General features: G+C 43.4%; 1 protein-coding gene across 1 annotated transcript in view; it reads left to right on the top strand.

The window, feature by feature from the left end:
* Positions 1-26,297, top strand: part of FRMPD2 (FERM and PDZ domain containing 2) — a 133,126-nt gene that overhangs the window by 35,511 nt on the left and 71,318 nt on the right. The window contains exons 11-23 of the mRNA XM_059730323.1: positions 103-253; positions 1,133-1,271; positions 2,660-2,812; positions 7,794-7,979; positions 8,505-8,655; positions 12,156-12,363; positions 15,928-16,031; positions 19,410-19,508; positions 21,800-21,907; positions 22,018-22,134; positions 22,501-22,736; positions 23,535-23,639; positions 24,585-24,678. Of these exons, the coding sequence (XP_059586306.1) occupies positions 103-253; positions 1,133-1,271; positions 2,660-2,812; positions 7,794-7,979; positions 8,505-8,655; positions 12,156-12,363; positions 15,928-16,031; positions 19,410-19,508; positions 21,800-21,907; positions 22,018-22,134; positions 22,501-22,736; positions 23,535-23,639; positions 24,585-24,678 (1,851 nt within the window). The remainder of the gene's footprint in view (positions 1-102; positions 254-1,132; positions 1,272-2,659; positions 2,813-7,793; positions 7,980-8,504; positions 8,656-12,155; positions 12,364-15,927; positions 16,032-19,409; positions 19,509-21,799; positions 21,908-22,017; positions 22,135-22,500; positions 22,737-23,534; positions 23,640-24,584; positions 24,679-26,297) is intronic.

The raw sequence follows: 26,297 nt of genomic DNA, 5'->3' as shown, positions 1-26,297 counted from the left end.
ATCTGTTGTCAACTGGGCCTTTTCTTGCCCTTTCTGGACTTTGAGTTATTGAATAGTCTCCTTCTGCTTAACTGATCACAGAAACTGAACTTTTGATTTCAGGTAAAGAGTTTTTCTTTCTGGATGATGAGACCAAGATCTACAAAGTGGCTCCAGAAGGCTGGAAAGACCAACCCAAGAGAAAAACTTCTATCATTAACTTCACTCTCTTTCTGAGGATAAAATTCTTTGTCAGCCACTTTAGTGTTATCCAGTAAGTGCTATGGTTCTGTCTACCACCAGAGAGGAAGGTGGTATATACTGTATTTACCCAAATCTAACCGCTTGAATTTAGGATGGCCACCAATAATTAGATTCTATATATGGAAAAATTATAAATTAGTATAATTTTCTGGGTATAGAATCTAATTATTGGAGGGATGTCTTAAATTCTCCCCTCCTTCCCACTGCTACAGCAGGAAACCAGTAGTTTTGTTTTTTTTTTGGGGGGGGGGGGTCAGGTGACCCCCCTTGCCTTCTGCCTGCCACTTCTCTCCCCTGCAGCCTTCCTACCCTTTTGCCACTTGCACTCACCTACAGGCTCTGCCTCTCCCTCCACTCCCCACAATCTGTGCTCCTTCCCACCTATTCCTCAAAGTCTCTACCTTCCCCCAACCCACTCTTCACAATCTCTGCCCCTTCCCTCCCACTCCCCACTGTTTCTTCCCTTCCCCTCCTCCCCTTACTCTCAGATGCTGCTTGGACTCTATACTCTCCTGGGGCCATTGGAGCAGCCACTCAGCAGTTTCTGTGCTGTTGATTGTTTGGGCAGGGTATGGAGTTTTCCTGTGCTTAGTACCCAGGAGGGAGTCCAGCCCGAGCCAGAGCTGAGCTATGCCTGACAGTAAGCAGGGGGAAGGAAGAAGCAGGGGCAGAAGCTGCAGACAGCAAGTGCAGGGGAGGGGGCAGGCGGCTGTTGTGGGTCTTAGTCTGACTCTGACCCATGTTCAGGGCCTCCCTTTATGTGCAAATCTAAGATAAGGGGCTTTTCCCTCTGTGCTGTTTCGGACAAACCTCATCTTAGATTTGAGTAAATATGGTAAATTGAGATTTCAAATCTCTTATCTCATTCTTAACCTTTCATGTATTCCAGGCACGGTCTGACACAGCATCAGTTCTACCTGCAGCTTCGTAAAGATATTCTGGATGAGCGATTGTACTGCAATGATGAGATTATCCTGCAGCTAGGTGCTTTAGCACTACAGGCAGAATTTGGAAATTATTCTCCTGAGGTACAGTAAATATACAGTGAGGTACATAGCTATTCTTACAGGTCCCACCACCAGGTCAGGAAGCTTTCAGTTCCTTACAGTTAAGTTGAGAGTTAAATGGCACCTACATTTTATGTCTGCAAATATCTCTTAGTAGAGCAAGCAAGCCTACTGAGGTTCACATTTCAGATTCAGACTAGATAATCTGAAAGTCTGCTGGGGTGTAAAGCACTCTTGTACCTGTCAATTTTGGCTGGAAATCTCACAAAGTGGTCCTCTTGTGAGATTCTTCATCTTTCTTACCTGTGTAGGTATCCAGGAATCTTGAATTCTATAGTACAGTACTTTCAGCCATGTATGCAACTCAGGAATATGGAGGGGCTTGGAAAAAGTGAAGTGAACATTTCTGAATCCAGAGACTCTTTGTTTGGGTTTGTAGAAACAGGCAAATATTTGGGGGTGATCTTATTTCTGAACTTGATCTCCAATGCATAAATTGAAATAAATGATGGTTTTTCCTCTACAAAAGTAGCTATAAAGGCCATGTCTTCAGTAGGTGTGTCTACTGAGACACTGACTGCGCAGTAGCCTAATAATACTGCACAGTAACGCATCACAGTACAGACAGTGCTAGTACACTACTGCAGGGGTTTTCAACCATTTTTGAGCAGCGTACCCCTGGTGGCCGGTCCAGGAGCGGGTCGGGCTGGATAGTGGCAGCTGGTTGCAGAGCTGGAGGGGGAGAGGGGTTTGGCAGCCACACATAGAGCGGTGCCATGGGGTGATGGATGGTGGCCGTGGTGGCTGCGTGCAGGCTTCTTCCTCAGCATACAGCTGACTGGGTGGCACCTGCTCAGCCTGCAGAGGGGTGCCACTGCCCTCGCTCTGCCCCAGCCCTGCTCCTGTGAGGCGGTGGTGCAGGGTGGCGGCAGTGCAGGGTGGCAGCGCTCTGTCCCTGTATGGGAGGTGTACAGAATGGGGCTGGTTTTATTAATACAACTTGAGGCCCAGCTAATGCACAGCTACTGGTGCTCCAAGAAGAATAAATTTGGAGCCCCTTTACTGTAAATGAGCTGGCACCCAAAAGCAGGCCTATAGGGAGTGCTGCACATTTGTACAGTGGATCTGAAAAGCTTTTCTTTTCATTCTCCCAGGAGGAAATCAGCCTTCATTTGTCTTCTTCCAGCTGAATGCCTTGGAGTGTCTCTATTGCTCCCATTGGCTCCACACCCTGTCCCCTCTAATGCACCCCCAGGAATAAAAGCCAACTTGTTGCCTCACAGTCTTCACATTCTAGATCAACACTTTACATTCAACAGCTCTTTAACTTCGGTGCAAACCATATTTTCAATCCTACTGCCTGTGGAACTAACCATTTTCATTCTCGTTTCTCTCCTTCCTTTCTGAAGATGCATGGGAAGAACTATTTTCGTGCAGAAGACTACATCCCTGCAAGCCGAATAGAGAAAATGACCCTGGTGTATGTACAGCGAGAACTTGCTAAACTGCATCATATGACCTGCTCCCTCTTTGAAGATGAAGCTGAACTAAAGTTTCTAAGGGTATCCTATGAAATAGCAAACTTTATTTATTTATTTATTATTTATTTTAGTAGTGGAAGGTCCTTGTCTGTTTACCCATCACCTATCATTTCCTTATTGCCTATCTGATACCACAACAAGGGCAACAGAATGACAGAATAATGGAACCATGATGCTTTCAGGATGAGACTATCCCTGTAGTTTATGGATTATCAGTCTTTCAAAAGATATTGGCATAGACAAAACAATCATTGCAAAACTAGGACATTTAGAGTTCAAGAGAGCTGACAGGAAGTTAGAAGAAAAGTCAGCACCTTGCTGGGATCATTTGATCTCAGCAGTATTCCTGCCCAGAGCAGGGGGGATGGATTTGATGATCTTTCGAAGTCCCTTCCAGCCCTTAATTTTTATGATTAGGGCTGAAGAGCAAGCCATATGAGGAAAGGCAGCCTAGAAAAGAGAAGACTTCAGGGGGATTTGGTGGCAGCTTACAAATATATCGGGAGAGCATCAGGGGCTATACGAACAACTATTCACCAAAGTGCCCCAGGGGGAGACCAGTCATAAACTCCAAGAAGAAGGTTTCAGATTGGATATAAGGGAAAACCTTTTCATGGTTCATGTGACCAGACTCTGGAATAGACTCCCAGCAGGGGTGGTGCAAGCACCTACCCTGGAGATCTTCAAAAGGAGACAGGACGCACACCTTGCTGGGGTTATTTGACCCCAGCAGTCTTTCCTGCCCAGAGCAGGGGGGTTGGACCTGATGATCTCACAAGGTCCCTTTCAGCCCTAAACTTCTGTGAATCTGTGATTCTATGAAGAACTCAAAAGTAGGTACCTAAACAACCCTTAAAGCTGCTAGTACACCCTCCTATCCTCTCCCCTCCCACTGTTCTTTCTTCCTGGTTGCATATTGAAAATACTGTGAGGAATATTAGTCTTCTAATTTTGCTTCTTACCTGAACCTGATATTAAGCATGATGCTCAGTCACTAAATTAACCCTTGTTTCTTTCCCATAAATGCTCTTCTTTCACAATGAGAGCCTACCCGGTTTGCTCATGGATCCACCATAATCCTTCTGGAACATGGGAGGATTTGAGTAACTTTTGTGTTTACAGTTTAATCAAGTAAATACCAGTGCTGGACACTAGGGGCCAGATTCTGTTACTGCCATTAGGTATGCAAAGGCCTTGTTACATGGAGCTCCTGGAGCTCTTAGGCCTGGATTGTCTGCACATTAACACCTGAAACTAATTTTAAGCACTCCTTAGGTGGGTCAGTTACACCGCTCCAGGGCAGGATTATTTCTAATCTGCGTTACCCAGCCCCTGTTTCACTAAAGTGCAGCCATTCTAGGCTACACCTTAGTGCAAACACCCCACCCGCCCCCTCCCTCACTGGCCAGGATTGGACCTACTGCCCACCCCCCTCCCCAGCATCCCTGCTCACTCCCTGCTTCCCCCCTGCTGTCTGTCCTGGAAGAACAGGCAGGGAAGGGTTAACCTGCCTGCCTGGATGCTTCCCCTGTTGCTCTCTGAGCCCGCTCAGCCCGGAGAAGAGCAGCAGCCTGGCAATGGCAGCTGGGCAGGCAGGTTAATCCTTCCCTGCCTGCTCCCTTGGGACAGACAGCATGGGCAGCTACAGGTAGGTGAGGGGGGTGGAAGGTGGGGAACCCCGGGGGCGAGGGGAAGTGGGGGAGCCCTGGGGGGCAAGAGGCAGGGAGGAAGCCCTCAGTAGGAAGGGATTCTATTTTCTCCTTGCTCAAATTCGTTTTAGTCTTTTTGCTACAGTGTGCCAATAACATGAATTATTTTTTGAGCTGGGCCCTATATTTAGGATGTCAGATTTCAGGGTATTCTTATCTTATTAACTGGAAAGTTAGCAGAAAAATTCTGCTGTAGGCCTAACCAATGGACACAGTGGCAGAGAACCAGGCAGATCAGTCTGAGCCCTGCTCTAAATGTATGCCAAAGCCACTCTCAGATGACCCAGTTATAAATGGGTATCTGATAACTTAGGCTGGCAGTTCAAAGTGACTAAATTATGCTGGCCACATTGCATCCTTTGCTTGTCATTGACTACAGAAAACAGCGTGGTTTAATTGTGCTAGCCTAATGAAGTATTAGATTTGGGCAGACCTTTGACCTTGACTGTACACTGAACCTATGAAGTTTGAGGCTGATCTTCTGAAATTGTGTGGATTTTAGAGGAGGGACCAACTTTGGGCATATAATAAAATTGTAATTTAGCCATGGAGTGGGTACTGCTGCTCTGGAAACTTGGACCACACATTATGTTATATAAATAATTTATACAAGAATGATACTTAGTTTAAGTATGTTACAGACAACATGGCATGTCTTGTAGATAGTTTTAACAACATCGGTAGAAGGTATTCCACATTGTTATAAAACATGGATATAAACAACCTATGAGCTTTTGGATTCCATAGCAACTGATCAGTCATTATTAAATATCTATTATTCATTTGTTAAACATTTAAAATTATTTCTGAATTCTAAGTGTGAAGAATGAGTTATCTAAAATGTCTTACTTGACCTATTTATTTAGTGGAGATCCATTTTCTAAGATGGCTGTTTTGTTGGGTGTCACAGTTACCTTTGTAATTTCTGTTTCCTCATCTTAACATGAAACATCTAGGATCAGGGAGTATCTGCACATCACTATCTATTTTGTTCCAGTTACACATGCTTTTATTTATGTCATCATTTCAGTCCAGTTGCTGCTTAATTGTGTTAGTGGAATTGTTGCAACAGACTGGGGTGTAGAGTCCTATCATGCATGGCAAATCAAATGAAGAAAAGCAGCTTTATTAGCCTCTCTTTCAATGAACAAATCTATAGAAACAAGAACACACCATGTTCATGAAAAAGGACATCCATGAAGCAAGGAAAAATCAAATTCTTCCTTTCAAATATGAAAGGAGCTTTGATGTCACAGCCAGGATTTGGCTAGTAGTTCCAGGTGCTTCAAGTTTGGTGTTCACTTGAGAAACTTTAACAAGGCCTGATTCTCAGAGGGCAGGTCCTGAACACGTTCTAAAAACCAGGTCCCTTTAAAGTGATTTCATTTGGTCACTCCCAAATCTTTTGGTCATTTTTTAAAAGCTTAGCTTAAGGCCCTGGATAACCTCTGAGGGACAATGAACTAGGTAAGGCACTCAGCCTTATTTTGATCTGCAACTCACAGAATGACTGAAAAATCATCCCCTGTATCTCACAAACCTCTGAAGGACAAAGATTTGGGTCAGAAAATAATTTTTTGACATACTGGGTAGAATTCTGCTTTCCTTTGTGTGTCATAAGTGCTACAAATGCCATTTACACACAGATAATGATTCTATTACCCCTGCAAAGTAGACACAAACATGTGTACATATAGGGTGAACATGCATAGTAGACTACACACTGGCTAGACACATATGCAGCTATGTATATGTGCCCATTCTGGGCCAAGAGAGGATGATATATGAGGTCAGGAGGCTTTGTGATACAGCGAGATGGCTGCTTGCTTTGCAATGAAGTACACCCTGGATTTTATCTTGGGCCCTTGCTCCCAATGGGATGAAAATTTCCCCACTGTATATCCAATAGTTATTAAATACAAGGGATGATGCCTGACTTGTGGCCTGATGATTCCCAGCTGGAAAGTCATAGAACCACAGCTGCAAACCCCCTGTAAGTGATGGAGACCTAGAACTTGGTGAGTGCCTTAAGCCATTGAGCAAAAACATGAGAGCACCTTTCCCTTCCCTTTTTTCCAGGACTTTTTCTTGGATACACAAATGTAGTCATGTAAGTACCTGACCAGTGCCTTACTCTATGCATGCTGCCTTAAACAGCCACAGTTTAAAGCGAGGGCCAAAAATGGCCAGGTAGATATCTAGAAAACTTAGTTTTAGATGCGCAGAGGGAAATATAATTCCACCCATTGTCACTAAATGGTAGGGGTTGTAAAGTAGAGTTGCTGAGTGGGGTGCTATCTACAATGAATGGGCTATAATAGGTACTTCTCACTCCCTTCTCCAGCCTGCACACATCCCAGGCAGAAGAGTACTCCTACTAGGGTCTGAGAGGCAAAGTCTCTCTTCTGTTTCTTGAAGCACTGCTCCCCCCTCTCTTTAAGCTGAATGTTGTGCCTGAAGGGAATGGGACTGAACAGTCACTTGCAATCAGGTGGCATCTTAGCAGGGAACCAAATTCCCCCTCATAAGCTGCTGTAATGTTTAGACTTGAGCTCTAATTATAATTTAGCAAAACTCATAACTGAAACCCGCAGACAGCCAAGTAACGTGTAATGTGTGTTTTTATTAGAAAGATTAAGGAATGTGGGTCAGTACCTCAGAGTGCTTGTTGAAGGCAGAGAGCTATTGTGTTCTAGAAGGTAACATTTCCAGGGATTTTTTATAACCGCATATGCATCTAATACTTTTGATGCCAAAGTTTTAGCAATATCAGTTTATTTGCTGTGTGTTAGATTGTTTGGGTTTGAGCATGGGAACAAAAGCATACAGCTAAAGATAGGAAGGAACATGTTAACATTCATGAAGTAGCACCAACTTCAAGCAGATTTCTACTCCACAAATTTACATGGTCTTAAGAGGCAGTAATACTGAGAAATTATGTGTCACTATAACATTTACAGCACAATACAGACAAATATTCCTCTCAGCTTTCCCTGTGAACTGGACTGGAAAGTGCTATTCCTAGTGAGAAACCAAGTCATAAAACAGTGCAATGATTTGCCAGGGTCAGAAGTTGGCTTAGCGGAAGAGCAGGGGTTAGAATTTTGGGAGGGTTTCCAATGTCTCTCAGTGGAAAGAAGTCTTCTGCTACCTATCTCTCTTCTGGCAGTCTACATTTTTTCCCACTCGATTTTGTTCCTTTCTGGTCATGTGCTAGGATAGGAGGATTGGGCTCTATGCAATACACATTATACATAGCGCTGTATAAACTCACTACCTCTCTCTCTGCAAAGGTGACTCAGCAGCTCCCTGAATATGGCATGCTATTCCATCATGTGTTCCAAGAGAAGAAGGCAGCAGGAGCTGATACTGTCCTGGGAATCTGTGCCAAAGGCATCATTGTGTATGATGTGAAAAACCACACAAGAATTGCTGTCTTAAGGTTCCAGTGGCAGGAAATGGAGAGGATTTCAGCTCATGTGAGTGGGAACCAAGAGAACCCTTTGCATTCCATTCGGTTTTATAGCCACTCAGACTGTGAATTTGATAAACGCATCTAATTCAGGGTTACCATTAGAATTCTTGTGCACTGACTCGGCTATATTTGGGACTGCAGTCCCCTTCTGCTTGGATCAGAAATATGTCAGCCATTCATCACTCAGCTCTCTTCTCTCTTCTCATCACTAGCTTGCCTGCCTCAAGGTACTTGCATCCTATTGGTTAAAATGTTATGAGTGTTATGTTAACATTGAGAGGTCCAAGTCTTGTCAGTTCCAATGAAATCAGTGTCCAGAGCACATTGATTTTAATGAAGGGCATATATGTTCTAAATACGTATGCCAGACATCTGATTCATTACTATCAACTTTGTGAAGGGAATCACCGCATGTACAATGCATGCATATATCTGGAAAAATGAGCACAGTTATATAGGGGAGCTTTATATTCGTCAGAAAATGTCCTTTTTGGAATGTAAACCAAATGTGCCTTTGTGTTCTCTCTAGAGAAAAAAGTTCATGATTGAAAGCAGTTTCAAAAAACACAAGTTCATCACTGACACGGCAAAGACCTGTAAATATTTGCTGCACCTCTGCTCTGCTCAGCACAAATTTAACGCACGGATGAGTTCCTTTCATCTTTGGCAAGCTTCATCAGGTGAGCTAGGAACATACCTTCCCTCACACAACCAATCATGTGAGGCGCAAAGGAAGCTAAAGGAAATGAAATATGCTGTAGGTTTACCACTTGGTGGCCATGTCTACATGAAATGCTGACTGTGCAGTCACTTAGTACTTGTATAAATAAGGACTAAATGACTGCACAGTAACCCGAGTTACTGCGCAGTAGTGTTGATGAAGGTCTTTTTTGTGACACTGACTGTGCAGGAGCCCAGAACTACTGCACAGTAGTGTCACATCACAGGTTTTGCCACACAACGCTACTGTGCAGTGGTATCAGGCTCCTGCGCAGTCAGCATCTCATGTAGATGTGGCTGGTTCTACTATATCCTCTCTCACAGGTGCTCTTATACAATTGTTTAATCTCACTGTGATTCAGCTTACAATCTATAAAATAGGGAGAATAATATTTCTTTTCCTGAAGGAGTCTTAATTAAAGTCTGTAAGGTGTTTTGGTAATCAGTGGCGTACAGCTAAATAAATAGGAAAACAGTTTTATTACACAGTGCTGCAGTAACCTTGTTGGTGGTTTTGGGGTCAACTGATCAGATCTATTGCTGGTGGAAAGCACAGATCTATTCCACTGAATGTGTGGCTTACTGTGTCCAACAGTGTTGGGCTGGATTTAATCTCTGAACCAAGAAAGCCTAATAAATGGTTCTGTAGCAACTGAAAATAAGAGATGACCCCCAAACAAAAATCCAAGTGTCCTTGGCAGAGCTAGGAATAAAACCAGGCATCCTGACTTTCAAGTCAGCATTCTGCCCCTTAGAACATCCTGTCCCCACCTCTTGCGGAAATGCTGATTCTTGGGCAATGGTTAGCCTTTTGAACATTTTTTTACAGGAAACAATTTTTTTGCCCCTAGCATGAAATCCTTACACAAAGGTGCTAGCAGTAAAAACAAGGCTTATGCTTGTCAACCACTTACGTTATTGAGGTTCTTTCTATTCTTAATTTAACTCCATGAAACAGAGATCTAGCATATAAGTAAGCCTCAAGAACAGACTGTTTGGTTTGTTGGGCAACATGTACTTGCAGTAATATTTTAGAATGAAAACTTTTATAATCAAGATGTAAGAGAGCAAAATAAATTAGAAGGCAGTATAATTATAACACAAGTCCTAGTTACAAGTGCCTCATACCACAGAAACTGTTATGGCTTGTGCCAGCCATTAGCTTGAGGGAGTGACTGCAGGTTGTGGGATTCAGTACTGGTGTGTCATTCTGGTCTAAGGGAATGGTTCCTTTAAGGCAGTTGGCAGGGACCCTTACTGACAATTTAACCATATTAACTACCGGCATAATTCTTTCCTCGACATTTTCATACTAGTGGAATCCCTTATGCACAAATCAATAGGAATGCTCCCTGGTTCAGAGGTATAAGTCAAAATCTCCACAAACTTGCTGGCAACTTCCTACTTAGCTATCACCATGGTAACTCTTAGGTTGTGCTAATAACGTGGCCAGCAAACCCTTTAGATACTTTAAAATGTCTCTGTCCAAATCCATTAAGTTTAAGGGGCTTAGTTGTAATGAAATTAAAAAGTACTATTCCAGAGGGCTACATTCAGAATAATATCTAATAGGAAGAGAACTCTGGAAGAGATGCTCATGCATGTTAATTAGGACAGGTAATCCTTATTAGTTTTTAGCTCCCCTACCTTGCAAGCCCCTTTCTTGTGGCAGCAGAGCTCTTGTTTTGCTTTTATATGGGTACATCCACACGTGCAAATAACGCACATGAATTTTCTTCCCTGAAAATTTAGGTGTAATAAAGTGCTCTGGGGCTACATGCGCGCCTCTCAGGACCAAATTGCTCCTGACAGGAGCAGCTCAGTCCAGGGATGCTGCTGCCTTGTTCTGCCCCCCTGCAGCAACCAGGGCGAGCTCCAGGCCCCCTCCCCAGGTGCCAGCCCTGGGGCTGGCAGGGGGCACGGGCTGGTCCCGATTCCCATGTGGCCAGGAGAGCTGTCCTCACTCAGCAGGGATGCTGCCTGTCAGCCACATGGAGATCCGAATCCCTATACGACTGGCAGGCAGCGTCCCCACTGAGCAGGGACAGCTCTCTTGGTCACATGCATTGGGTCCTGACCTGATTTCCATGCGGGTGGGATGCAGCAGTCATTGCTGCTGGGAGAGCTCTACCGGCCCATGGGGATCAGGATGGGTCCTGATCCCCACGTGGAGGGGAGACAGCTATCTATGCAGCTGGCATATCTCCCCGCAGCATCAGGACTTAGCCAGTCAGCAGCAGGACCCCTGCTGCCTGAGTTGACTGGGAGCAAATTGCTCCCAATCAGCATCTACATGGGTACTACTACACAGTAGCTAATGTGCCATTAATCTAGTATTTAATCTGTATTTCCTGGTACTAGCAAACAGTGCGTTAGCATAATTTACTGCACAACAAGTCCCACGCATGTATAGATGGTGATGCTTTACTGTGCATTAGATTAGTCCTAATTGCCAGCCTCTCCCCAAAGTATTCCTACCTGGTGAGCAAAAACCTGAACAGATTAACATTGACTCAGTTAGCTTTAGTTTATCCAAGGACCTTCCATGGGATAGAGTTGCAGATTCTTTTCTTTCAGTCCACAATATCTAATAGTCTAAAAAGAATTGGTAGTTTAACTTGGAAGTGGAAAATTACAGGTTATGTACTGTCTTAATATAGCCCTTACTTCACTTGCACAAAATGCTCAGGGCTAAGACTCGGCTTCTTGCTTCCTCTCTGAGTTGTAGAAGGATTATCGGAAGTGCTCAGATCTCCTTAGATACATGCGTATTGGACTGGTGATTTATGAAACAAATGAGGGTTCTCTGGTTACAGTCAATTCAGTCCTCTAGAGACAGAATTTTTCCATTTGAGTTCCGCTTCCTGATCTTAAACTGCACATTTCTGGGAGCATCTACATGAGACGCTACTGTGCAGTAGCAACGAGCTATTGCGCAGTAGCTTGTGGCTACCATGCAGTAGCATTGCCAGGCACTAACTGTGATGCAACACTACTCTGCAGTAGTAATGAGCTACTGTGTAGTAGCATTGGAAAAAATTGCGGAGATGGTACTGTGCAGTAACACTGGTTACTACGTAGTCATTTAACAACTGCACAGTCTGCCATTCATGTAAGCACAGCCTCTGAGAGAGATTCTGGTTTGCTGGGGCCAAGCACTGCAATTCCCTCTGTAGAGAGTGAATTTGTACTGAAGCCCATATGAATGGAATTCAAACCCAAATGAAAACCATCATGATACTTCCTATGAAAGAAAATGATAGAACATCTTTTTCCCCACCATAATGCATAGATGATCTTAGGGTATCAAAACAAGTTTAATATGTATAATGCCAGATATTTTGTAAGTCTGTTATGTTGAAAAAGGCAAACTGAGAGCAATTTTGGACATAAAATCTTTGACATCCTTCTACTCTTCTTTTCCTTCTATCTTTTCTTTGGTCTCCTTCCATCTGAGAAGAAAGCAAATTTTTGGAAACAGATCAAATGAATGCCACATATGCAGTTCAACATGAACACTTTGTCTTGTCTCAAAGAATGTCTCATTCAGAAAATTTGCTGTGCAGGACTGATTTGGAAAATGCAGATGCTGGGATGATGAGTAGGTCTTGTGATAGCATCAGTGTTGGAACCAACAATGTGGTTGGAGACAAAAGCAACCTAGGCAGGTGGGTTTAAATTTGCACCTTTTCCTTTAAATGTGTTTAAAAGTGTATATTAGTTTGGCAAATAGATACATGTATTTAGTCATATACCATAGACACCTTTTCCCCAAAAATTAACCATCTAAAATTGGGGTCTGTGCTTTAAGCAAGGAAGATGACTTCTGTGCCAGCTTGGAGGCATAGGGACACTGGAATGGCTGCTGTGGGCTGGCTTTGTGCTTGGCTCTGGCTGCAGCCAGGAAGGCAGGGGCTGCTGCTCAGCAACACTTACTCTCTCCTTGAAAACTCTGCAATTCAAGCTTTAGCAGTCAAAAGCTGCTGCCAATTTAGCAGTGGCTGTAACAGGATTAAAGCTTGCACTGCAACCTTTTACAGAATTACTTAAAACATTTTTATGACAAGGTGCCAAAATATAGGACCCAGCATAATGATGTAGAGCTGATTTACTTCTGCTGCTTTACTGTCATGTCAAACCAGAAAGGTCCTATTAGATCCACACCAGTAGCATAAAACAGGTTTGGGAATCAATGGGTGCCTATACACGAGCAGTGAGGCTGCTTTGATGTGCTGTAATTACAGCGTGTTGAAGCAGACTCAGTTAATCGAGTCTGCTGGAGCATGGTAATTACCCTGCTCCAGCAGACTCCTGCATCTTGTGTATCAGTGTCCCTGTGCTTAAAAATGATGGAGGGGGTGCTTTTAACTAAAGCTCATTCGATGAGCTTTAGTTAAAGTGCCCCCACCACCATTTTTAAGCAAGGAGATGCTGATACACAAGGCGCTCCAGGCACTTTAATTAGATCCATTGTGACATGTAGGGGGTGCACGCAGGTGCACATGCACCCCCTGAGCGTGACAGTGCATGCCTTGTGAAAAGGTGCCCCCAACACTGCTAGTGGCACCTGCAGGCGGTTGCCACTTGCCACCCGCCCCCCCTTGCTGCCAACACCACCGGCAGCATCTGTGGGTGGTCTGTGATTGCTGCTGGCCACTGCCAATGCTGCCAGCAGCGTCTGCAGGTGGTCACTGGCCACCGGTTGCCACCCCAACACTGACAGCACCGCAGCTGCTTGCGGGTGCTTCCTGCTTGCTGTCACCATGTTCCCACCACTGCCAGTGCTGTCTCTGCCTGCGGGAGCTCACCATGCCCCCCCAGCCTCCAGGGGCATGCGGAGTTCATGATTAGATCAGCTCCAAGAGCCACTCTAATTAAAGCATCCCTCCGACCCCCCAAGTCCCGGAGCATGTGTATAAATGCCCATTGTGGCAGAGAAAAGGGGCAGAGATAGATGGGTTCCTTCATGGAAAGACCCTGAACCTTAAACCTCAGCCTAAACATTTTCCTGAATTTGGCCTTTTCTTATGTTTTGTTGTTAAGTAAGTTAATAAAACCAAAAAGGTAAGTTTGTACCAGTTTTAGTGTGTGTGCATGTGCATATTTACAAGTACTATCCTGCTGCAGAGTAAATTCATTTCCTTTGGCCTAAGATACCAAGACATTTCCTATGCAGCTAATTAGTCAACTGCGCAGTAAATCTCCCATTTAGACACGTCCAGTATGTTTCTTCCAAAGTGGACACTGTTGCTTCAGAGTTAATTCATGATGCATCCCACCTGCAGTGATCACCCCAGTTGTTCCCATATTGTATTCTCTTTACCAGCTTACACCCTTAGCCTTCCTGAACACGGTTACCTGCTGTACAAAGCAGCATTCACATGCAAAATGGTCTAAATAACCATAATAATCCCAGGGGCAAGAATTTCTTAAGGTGATATATTTTATTGGACTAACTATATAGTTGGGATAAAGTTAGACAAGAATTTGAATACAAGCCATTCTTCATCAGGTCTAAATAACAATACTGACCCTAAGATTTTCTGACATGCCAAAACTGATTCTGCACTGTATATCTGAGTTGAAATGAACTATTGCGCTTCATATCATTGCAGACTTCTTTCAAATCTCTTGAAAATTCAGCGTGCATCATTAGCCATTATTAACATTGTAGTCATGCCAAACAGCCCCTGATAGGGTGGGGGGGGCTACACTGTATTAGATATTACACGAACACACAGAAGGCACAATCTAACCAGTAAGGATTTGACTGCTAGCAGAGGTACTCTTTGTGTCAGATTCAAAGACCAAACCATTTTCTCTCTGCCTGATAAAAAAGAACAGAGGAAAAAAAGAACAGAAGTGAAAAGGAGAGCACAGGGTGTGTGCGTGCCCCTCTCAGACAGGCAGTATCAGAACTGAATGCATGGGGCAGAGGCAGATACAGAGAGGGTACAGAGGAGGCCTGATCACCTCCCCCCCCCCCCCCCCCCCACTTTTTGAGCATACCTCAGGGGCAGCAGCCAGGGACTTTAAAAAAGTCCCTGAAGCAGGTAAGAATCCCCCTCTTCTCCTGTGTTCAGGGACACGTCCCCTCCCTTCCCATTCCATTTCTCCTTTTCCCTATCCACTGCTGTTGCTCTCTCAGGCTGAACCAGGGACAAGAGGAGCTCTAGATTTGTTCTTACTCTGCCCCAGCTGGGCTGTCAGATGAGCCAGGCTCAGTGGCAGTGGTGGGTAGGTTCTTCCACCTGGCCCAGTCCTCTGTGTCTTCCCTGCCAGGCTGGGGGAAGGCTCAGGAAGGGGAACCTGTCTACTGTCACGGCTACTGTGCCTGAGTTTGGCCTCCCACGTAGCCCAGCAGGACTGGCTCTGCAGCTTCTTCCACCCCGAGATCAGTGGAGGACAACAACAGCGGTGGGCAGGGAAAATGGGGAATGAGAGGGAAGGGAACATGCTGCTGGGAATGGAGGGGGTGTGAGAACAGTGGGTGTGAAATTTTTACCTGATTCAGGGACTTAAAAAAAATCTTCAGCTGTTCTTTCATGGTGTGGTCTGTCTGTACTGGTTGGGAGGGACACTAGGAGTACAAGATGCAGCCACCCCTGCAGTGCTGGTCACTTTTACCTTGCACCCCCTTAAGAAAGTCCTATATCCACCTATGTGTGGAGTTAACTATCTTAAAGGCTCTCCTGCCTCAGGGATTCCTCAATGTTTAGAAGTGTTGTACGCAGAAAAAGAGAATGACTTCTCATTTACATCACTACCTCCACCAAAGTGCTGGTGGTTGCTCTAGCTGCACAGGGTTCACAAGGCCTTGAAGAGCTTGTTGTGCCATTTAAAATGCTAGGGTCTAGATGAGTGAGGAGCAGTAATGAGCCATCAATACTCCTCTTTATATGAAGGAATAGCAGACTCATGCTGGGATTTTGCCCTGCTTTCCTGCTGTTTGCATTAAAATAAAGGGTTTGTTTCCTCCTGACTCATGAAAAAATCCTTACATAAGTGGTCTTGCATTAGATCTAATTTGAAAACTAATGCCAGCACTACAAACAACATGCATCTCTATCCATGAGATATGGTCTAGTGGCTTGAGCAGGTGGTCATACGCAAGGAATATCTGTGTTCTCTTCTTACCTCTGACCAGTATTTGTAAATTATAGATGATGATAAGTGCTAAGTCACGTTGTTGATTTATTATATTAATGTAAACCTCCTTTCTTGACTGCTAGCTCACCATCAGGATTGTCTCAGTCAGAAGTGCACATTAATTTAAATGAAAACCAAAGAAGTTATGACTATCTCTCTATCCGCTCAAATCAGAATATAGCCAGCCGTAAGTATAATGGTCTGTGATGTACTTAACAGGCAGTGCTATATTGAAAAATGGAACCATAGAATTCTACACTTTTTTTTCAGTGACTCCAAACCAAAGTTCTTCATTTTATAAAGCAAAAGATTTTTTTCCCTAATCAGACCTATAAATTAACCCTGAGTCAATGAGTTTACTTGGGATCTTTTTCTCCATTCTCTGACATCAGCAACAGTAATAAGGGTTCCCAGGTCAAATTATTGCCTCAGTGCACATGTCTACATGTGTATTTATGTTTGCCTAAACTTAAGGTAATTTAGGCATGCATCTACACGTGGACATGCTAATGTGCATTAAGGTACAATAATTTTAGGTGTAAATAGCTAAAGTCGCACTAGTGCATGTGCAGATGTGCTAATGCGCATTAACGCAGTGTCTATCCATTGATGCATACTGTGTTAATGCACATTAGCACATCTACACATGCACTAATGCAACTTAGCTATTCGTGCCTAAATTTGATACCTGCTTTATGCAGGTATCAAATTTAGGCTCACATAGCTTTAAATCACCATTTTTAAGGTGCATTAAGGACATGCATGTTCATAGACATTAGGGTCGGAAGGGACCTCAATAGATCATCGAGTCTGACCCCCTGCATAAGCAGGAAAGAGTGCTGGGTCTAGATGACCCCAGCTAGATACTCGTCTAACCTCCTCTTGAAGACCCCTAGGGTAGGGGAGAGCACCACCTCCCTTGGGAGCCCGTTCCAGACCTTGGCCACTCTAACTGTGAAGAAGTTCTTCCTAATGTCCAATCTAAATCTGTTCTCTGCTAGCTTGTGGCCATTGTTTCTTGTAACCCCCAGGGGCACCTTGGTGAATAAATACTCACCAATTCCCTTCTGTGCCCCTGTGATGAACTTAAAGGCAGCCACAAGGTCACCTCTCAACCTTCTCTTGCGGAGGCTGAAAAGGTCCAGTTTCTCTAGTCTCTCCTTGTAGGGCTTGGTCTGCAGGCCCTTGACCATACGAGTTGCCCTTCTCTGGACCCTCTCCAGGTTATCCGCATCCTTCTTGAAGTGTGGTGCCCAGAATTGCACGCAGTACTCCAACTGCGGTCTGACCAGCGCCCGATAGAGGGGAAGTATCACCTCCTTGGACCTATTCGTCATGCATCTGCTGATGCACGATAAAGTGCCATTGGCTTTTTTGATGGCTTCGTCACACTGCCGGCTCATGTTCATCTTGGAGTCCACTAGGACTCCAAGATCCCTTTCCACCTCTGTGCCACCCAGCAGGTCATTCCCTAGGCTGTAGGTGTGCTGGACATTTTTCCTCCCTAGGTGCAGCACTTTGCATTTCTCCTTGTTGAACTGCATCCTGTTGTTTTCTGCCCACTTGTCCAACCTGTCCAGGTCTGCCTGCAGCTGTTCCCTGCCCTCCGGCGTGTCCACTTCTCCCCATAGCTTTGTGTCATCTGCAAACTTGGACAGAGTACATTTGACTCCCTCGTTCAAGTCACTGATGAAGACATTGAAGAGTATCGGTCCAAGGACCGAGCCCTGCGGGACCCCACTGCCCACACCCTTCCAGGTCGAGACTGACCCATCCACCACGACTCTCTGGGTGTGGCCCTCTAGCCAGTTCGCCACCCACCGGACTGTGTAGTCATCCACGTCACAGCCTCTTAACTTGTTCACCAGTATGGGGTGGGATGCCGTATCGAAGGCCTTCCTGAAGTCTAAGTATACGACATCCACCCCTCCTCCTGTGTCCAGGCGTTTCGTAACCTGGTCATAGAAAGAGACTAGATTGGTCAGGCACGATCTGCCCGCCATAAACCCGTGCTGGTTTCCCCTCAGCATAATTTGCCCTGCTGGGCTCTCACAAATGTGAACCTTGATAATTTTTTCAAAGACTTTACCAAGGATGGAGGTGAGACTGACTGGCCTATAGTTGCCCGGGTCCTCCTTCCTCCCCTTTTTGAAAATGGGGACCACGTTAGCCCTTTTCCAGTCCTCCGGGACTTGGCCCGTGCGCCACGAGCGTTCGAATATTCCCGCCAGTGGCTCTGCAATGATGTTGGCCAGTGCCTTCAGCACCCTCGGATGGAGCTTATCCGGGCCTGCCGACTTAAAGGCATCCAGTTCTTCCAAGTGACTCTGCACCACCTCAGGATCTACGTGTGGAAGTCTGGCGCCTTGCTGCTGCCTCTGTACAACCCCAGTGAGAGACTTGTCGTGTCCCTCACTTAGGAACACTGAGGCAAAGAACTCGTTGAGGAGTTCAGCCTTGTCCCCCCTGTCTGTCACCAATTGTTTCTGCATGTGTAGACATGTGCCCTTAATGTGCTTTAAAAATGGCGACTTTAGGCTAAGTCTGCTTAAAAGAGGCACATGTAGATGCGTCCAGTGACACACAATTGTCTTGAGTGAAGTTGCTCAATCATATGTGAATGCCTTAACTGAAGTTCCACGGATGTTTCTAAGGGCATAATTTGGCTTGGTATGTCATGCCAGCTATGTACATAATGCATGAGTCAGAACAGACTCCAGGTTCCACTATATACCTAAGCTTGCATTGTGCAGCTAATAAAAATAAAAGCAATAAAAACTATTTTTGTCCCTGAAGTCAGCTTGTCTGATTCACATATGGAGAAAGAGCAAATCTACCCAGGACAAAAATGTAATCTTTTACACATCCCCCTTTCAGAGTAAAACCATACTTTGAAGTCTCATACACAGGGTGACATATGATCCCATTACAATAGCCATCATCACAACTGCTGCTGGTTGGGAGGGAGTTAAGTCCAGGGAGTTAAATCCAGGGAACTAAGTCCTAAATCCCACTCAAATACAATATGAGTTGGGTGTTTGCTCCCCTCAAATTCCATTAAAAATCACAGCTCAAACCAGCTTTTTACTAGGTGCATCTACACATGCACTGTGCAGTCCTGGTAGCGCTTGGTTATTATTAGACTCTGTGTCACTGTAGTGATGAGCTATGGCAATGTAGCGTTGGCATCACAGTTTGTGCCCGCCACAGCATGTCACTGTAGCTTGTCACTATGGTGACACAGTGTTTTGTGTAGACACATCCACTGCTAGACATGAATCCTGTGAGTGGGGATGGACAGGGATTCCTAGGACAATATAGCAGCAGCATGCCCGCTACAAACTGTGCTTGTGTGTTCTCTGGATACCTACAGAGAGCTGATCTCCAGGAGTCTTGCTCTAACACTCCCCACCTGTATTATATTTGTTTAAAATGAATTGTAAGCTTGACATTAAGGACAAAGTATATTTACCTTTTAAACACCCAAATTGCCCCAAACCAAATGCAACTCTTTTCTTCCCTTGTGGCTTTTGTCTGCATTGATTTCAGCTGTTTCGTTTCACAGCATCATGTTCACCAGTTAGCCAAAAGGAGATTGTGTTAAGTGGACTGGAAAGAGAAATTATTTGTGTCCATTTAAAACGTGATTCTCAAAATGGCTTTGGTGAGTAAGGAACATTCATATTTTTGGTACCAGGATTTTCAGTTTGTGCATATGAGTCTTTAGCTTACTTTTTGGGTAAAAACAGGCATTGCCTTCCATAACATTTGTGCTACCATAAAAAATTGCATGGCAGCACAAAGGCCAAGCAAACAGGCATCTATACACCTTGTCATGCCACAAATTGTGGCTGTGATGAAAGTGTTATTAATTTTTGCCACAGTTTAACAGTGGATGTCTGTTTACTTTATGGTGCAAGAGCATAAGCGCCTTGGAGCTTCCCATGCTCTCTCACTGCTGCAGGCAGATGCTATCGGGGCTTGAGGAGTCTGATCCTTCAAACCACAGGAATTCCTAGGACTGGGCCCCTCAAGCCCACGGAGCACCTGCCCAGCTTTCTCCACTTACAGAGACATGCACCTGGGAATCTCTAGGCTGCATTTCTGGAAGTGGGGAAGCTGTGGTTTTCCCACTTACCAAGTTGCGCTCCCAGGATCAATAGAGATGATATAGTGGGCAATATATGTTTCACCCAATGAACTGGACCAGTTGTACCAGGACGCAATCTGTGACAGATGATTTGCTTCATTTGGTGATGTCTATTTCTAGCCTTTGTTTTCATTCAGTAAAGTCTATTAGTTTTTTTTAATGAGCCTGGCTCACTGCATAGGCTGCACACAGGCTGTGTGTTGCCAGTTATAAAAATGCCTTTGTGTTTTCTCTATCCTAATATAGCTACTGAGTATGACATTTGCTGATTGAAACTAAGTAAGTCCGTAAGCTTCTTCTTTCTTGCTGACTCCATCAGTGATGGGGTGGCCATAGGGCAAGGACAATGGGGCAGTTATCCCAGGCCCCATCCTGCATGGGGCACTGCACATTGGAACCAAACTTGAGAATTCATTTATTTTTAAGCAATGAGGCAGAATCATGTCTAGACATTTTGTACGCTGAATTAATTAGTTAAAATGCAAAAAAATACTATAAAATAATCATATGCATTTGAACCATTTAAGATATATTTGTACATTTAAGTGGTTCAAATGCACATGAATATTTTGTGGTATTTCTTTGCAGCATTAAAATGTTACCATACTTCCCACTGTCTGGTATTAAAACAGCCTCCCACTGCTTTTGCCCTGGCTCTCACAATATGTAAGATTGGTTTTGTTGATAGAAAGAGGTATAGGAAAGGATTAGACAGGTTCAAAGCATCAGCAGCCACATTTTTCTCGAAGGGGTTACCAAAAATTCAGGGAGGTTTATGGTGCTTTACTAAAACAACTAGACCCTGGTTTCCCATCTGACATTTAAGGTACTTGTCTAGGTCTTTCAGCAATATAGCAAATATATCATCATAACACTGCTATTTCCTGACTTTTGAGTGCTTAAATTGTTATGTACGTAAAATTCTGTTATGCAACACACCAGCAAAGTATGTGTTTGCACCCTCTTTTAATGGTTGGTCTGTAGAGGGCAGCAGCATGTTACTGCTGCTAGATCAGTCACACTTGTAACATGGATGATAGAGCTTTATTTGGAAAGTCACTGGTTAAAACCCAGCTGACTACCTATGTGTGTTGGCCTTACAATGCATGTAGAATTATTATTTAGATCTAAACCTTAAGAATGATCTCATTTAGATGCAAACATACCACAATGTGGGCCTCTCTAATTGAAATTCTTGCATGCTGCTTAGTAAAACAAACTTGTCATCAAAACCAGCTGCAGGGAATAAATCAGAGTTCCAGAGGGGAATTTTTATAACTAATTATCCAATAAGAAAGAGGCAAAAGGCATATATGCTAAGCTACAAGCCTTATTACAGCTAACGCAGGCACTGGCTAGTGCAGCACTGATGGTACAAGTAGTCAAAATACAAAATCAAGCATATGATAAATATGTTCTAGTAAGGATCTATCAAATGCATCTAACAAGGTTTATACTTCTCAGTTAGTTGTTATAACAGTTTCCAAGGCTATGTTGGTTGTGGCTTATCTGACTTGGGAGTTCAGCACTTTAAGGTCCTGACTCAGGAGAGCACCTTTTTTATTGAGGAAGGGTAACCACTCTCTATTGAAATCAAGCTAAAATTTAGTGGATGTTAAATTTTAAGTTTGAGCTTAATTACTCTCCTAAATCAAGGTCTAGATGAAGTTAAAGATCAGAGAGTTTAAGTCCCTGGAATGTGCACATAACTTATGGCAATAGAAAAGATGTTTTTGTTCTTCAGCTGTTCATTTTTTCCAATAATACTAGCATCTCTCTCGTCTTGTGCTATCTCATTTTCACAGGTTTTGTAATTATTGGAGGAGAAAATGTGGGGAAATTAGACCTTGGAATCTTTATTGCTTCAGTTATTCCCGGAGGACCTGCAGACAGAGCTGGGCACATCAAACCAGGTCACTGTCCCCAATTTTTAATTAGAATTGAGATGCTTTCATGGTTTATAATGAATCATTCTGACCTTATTTTTTCCCTTTTGATGTTTTTTGTTTTAATCCTATTTTAGGTGGAAGACTCATATCTGTGAATAATATTAGTCTTGAGGGTGTTTCTTTTAATACTGCAATTAAAATTATACAGAGTGCTCCTGATGAAGTGGAACTGATCATCTCTCAACCAAAAGGTACAATACAGTTTTGGATGTCTTTATCTGCTGCAGGAGATTAGTTGGCTCAGGGCACTTGTAATGGGATATGTTAGAAGAATTTTTCCACTAAACTGTAGTTTAAGTTGGCAAGTAGTAAGTACAAGTGACTCCTAATAGCTACTATCTGTTGGCTGTTCAGCAGTCTCTGTGAAATGTATTGGTGCTTTCTGATACTAATCTTGTACCAGTGAAGTCGATGGAAATTATGTCATGGGCAAGATCCAGAGCATGGAGTCACGGCATCTGGCCTGTGGCGCTAGAATTTGGCAGTGGCAATGCACAACAGTATCTCTCTCCAGATTTTTTCAGCTGACAATGTTTGGTGTTGGTCTGTTTTTGCAGACATGTATGAGGAAGGAATAAAGGAAGAGAAAAATCTGTCAAGAAAAAGCAGCACCAGTGAGTCTGAGACAACTTGCATAGACAGTGGGAGAAAAAGAATACAAGGCTGCCATACAGGACCCTCCAAGGAAAAAGACATAAATATAGATGAACTTGAAAAGGTTCTTTCTTGGAGTTTGGCACCAGAATTGGTTAACAAGATTTCTGTTCTTTCAGTTGGCCATATGGATATGGAGGTAAATACTGTTTTAGTAGTACTTAGTAACAGTGGGCGCATCTACATGTAGACTAATTCTACTGAGTATTAACGCACCATAGCGAAAGCCATGCTAAGCACAGTTGAATTAGTCTATCGTGCATTAACATCACAAAAAAACTGTGTGCCAGTGCTACTGCTCAGTAGTGCCAGTTAGTGCACATTCAGTTAGTACCTGTTATTACAGCTACTAAACTGAATGTGCTGTAACCATGGCGCATTAATGAACATGTAGATGTGCCCAGTACGTCTAATATGTACTTTTCGAAATATTTGGCTATTAAAAATATAGAAAGTAACAGAGCGGAACAAAAATGTGTTGGGTGAGAAGGAAATGCCATGGAAATGGTGCTTAACAATTTTCAGTTGTTTCTTTATTAACATTTTTAAATGTACTATAATCATTTTGACCAGGCTTAGAGCTAGTCAAAATACAGGGGAAATGTTGAAAATAGTTTTTCTCTTTTTTTCCTGTGGAAATTCATGTTTTTGATGGAAAAATGTGGGTTCTCTCAATTGGTACTAATTTATTATTTCAGAAGTCTTATTGTTATGGACTATAATAATTAAAAAAATCTAATTGTTCAGGTTTTGAAAATCTTCCCTAGCTGTCCTCAGCTTATATCATGTAAATCAAATTCTGCTCCAATTTACACCTGGGTAGAAGTGATAGTAATCTGGATTTCCACACTGGTATAAATGACAGCAGATTGGGCCTCTTAGAATTTTTCTCCCTTTCCGTGCTGTTGTCTCATTAGTGTTTATATTTTCGAGACAGGAAACTGACTCCTTTCACTCAGTGCCTCCCACTGAAGTCAATTCAAATGGAATCTACACCGTGGAGCTGGTTAAAGATGACGGGACTTTGGGAATCAGTGTGACTGCAAGTGTTATTTTTGATCTTACAATGCATTCATGAATACAATGCCCACATTACCAAGGAACATATGGGAAGGTGTATTACATGGGGTCCTAGAAGAAGACAGGCTGACAGCAAGGCCCAGTATTTCAAGGCCCAAACCCTCCTAAGTGATTGGCAAAGCGATTACAAACTATAGGTTCTAATTATATGAACTTATTTTCCCATGTTCAGAGGCAGCAGTGGAAATGCTGCCTGTTTATCTTGGTGAAATGATACCCCTCCATTGGGTCATGGGATTTACTCTGCCAATTTTGTTTCACAGACTATTTCATTTACCATTAAAACACAGTTACTCCCACGTTAAAACAAGGTGGCAATACAGCAGAAAGTTAGGGCTTATCTGTTCCTTTGAAATTGTTGAGAGTATGTAGGGAGGCAGACAGAACAGACCTATAAGTGAGCTTGGGATTTGCCTGGGGGTGGGAACTAACTCTCCTATTCTTGCAAAAAATGTTAGAGAAGTTCTACTGGCAACGAATGTTTAGGACCAGGTCTGTACATTTAATCTGAAAGACTAATAGCAATTTAATGCATTATCCAGATTTTGGAAAGTGACTCTTAGCTACCTTTAACCACATTTATAGTAGCATGAGGGGGAATTCCAGAATGATTTAAAATATTTATATGCAGTCACATAGAAGCGCTCAGAATTTTAGACAGAACAGTAAAACATGGACAATTAAGACTGCCTTGAGAGGTTCAGTATACACTCATTATGGAACGAGAATAGCAACTGTTTTCAGTCTTCCCCCTAAATTTTTAAAAGGTAGTTTCTGATGCAGTTGCTGATTTGTGACACACTCTTCAGAATTTACATGGCAACACCCATTTTTGCTTTGATTTTTGTTGAAGGAGGGACATGTAGTGCTTCAGGACTCCACTAAGATGTGGGTATGTATTTTGCAGGGTGGAATTAACACTAGTGTGTGTCATGGTGGGATATATGTGAAGTCGGTTATCCCTAAAGGACCAGCTGATAAAGATGGACAAATAAAAATAGGTAGGACATTTGCAAATACAATTCTGTGCTGGGGAAGCAAAATGTGTGGGGCTGAACTCTATTCACAGATATCTGAAATGTGTTACATGAAAGGGTTGAGGGGCAGACAGTGATTGTCTTCTGCTGTCTGTGACAGAATATGCAGCCTTTCAGTCTATTGGTTACTGTAGGCGTTCTCAGTGATGATGCCATGACACCCTGGGGTACTCTTGTACCCTTTTAAGGGTATTGAGGGATGCCAGGCAGCATTTGCATTGATAGGTGTGCTAACACCTAGGCATGGTTCACAATATAAACCCAGAGATTTCAAATAGGAAGCTATAGGGTCAAAACCATTCTGACCTGTTGTGATCTTTCTGAGTTTTTTTGCAACAGAATCATAGAAAATTATGGTTGGAAAGGACCTCAGGAGGTCATCTAGTCCAAACTCCTGCTCAAAGCTAGGACCAAGTACATCATCCCAGCCAAAGCTTAGTCTAGCCATGTCTTAAAACCCTCCAAAAATGGAGATTCCACAACCCTTCTGGGTAACCTGTTCCAGTGCTTCACTACCCTCCTCTTGAGAAAGTTTTTCCTAAAGCCTAAACTAAGTGTCCCTTGCTGCAACTTGAGACCATTGGATTCAAATCGAAATTGGACTCTCTCTAATTTGTCTATATTCTTTCTGTAGTGGGGGGTGTGGGACAAAACTGGACACAGTACTCCAGATGTGGCCTCACCAATGCTGAATAGAAGGGAAGAATCACTTCCCTTCATCTGCTGATAATGCTTCTATTAATGCAGCCCCGTATGCCATTAGCCTTCTTTGCAACAAGGGCATACTGGTGGCTCATATTCAGGTTACTGACCACTGTAACCCCCAGGTCCTATTCTGCAGAGCTCCTGCTTAGCCAGTTGGTCCCATGCCTGTAGCGGGATTGTTCTGTCCTAAGTGCAGGACTTTGCACTTGTCCTTGTTGAACCTCATGAGATTTCTTTTGGCCCAATCCTCCAATTTGTCTAGGTCACTCTGAATACTAGCTGTACCCTCCAGCATATCAACTGCACCCTGCAGCTTTGTGTCATCTGCAAACTTGCTGAGGGCGCACTCCATTTCATCTTCCAGGTCATTGATGAAGATATTGAACAAAACTTGTCCCAGGACCAACCTCTGATACACTCCACTTGATACCGGCTTCCAACTAGACATTGATCCATTGATTATTACTATATGAGCCTGACAATCCAGCCACTTTTCTATCCACCTTATGGTTCATTTATCCAACCTGTACTTCCTTAGCTTGCTTGCAAAAATGTTGTGGGAAACCCTATTAAAAGCTTTGTTAAAGTCAAGGTATATTACATCCACTACTCTTCCCGCATCCACAGAGCCAGTCATCTCATCATAGAAGGCAATCAGGTTAGTTAGGCATAACTTGCCCTTGGTGAATCTGTGCTGACCAATCACCTTCTTCTCCTCCAAATGCTTTAAAAAGATTCCTTAAAGATGCGCTCCATGATTTTTCTGGGGACTGAGGTGAGGCTGACCAGTCTATAGTTCCCCACATCCTCCTTGTTCCCTTTCTTAAAGATGGGCAATATATTTGCCCTTTTCTAATCATCTGGGACTTTTCCCAATT

This window comes from Alligator mississippiensis, chromosome 6 (genome assembly GCF_030867095.1).
Source record: "Alligator mississippiensis isolate rAllMis1 chromosome 6, rAllMis1, whole genome shotgun sequence".
NCBI lineage: Eukaryota > Metazoa > Chordata > Crocodylia > Alligatoridae > Alligator > Alligator mississippiensis.
The sequence above is the reverse complement of the archived record's forward strand: the minus strand, read 5'-3'. Positions and strand labels throughout refer to the sequence as shown.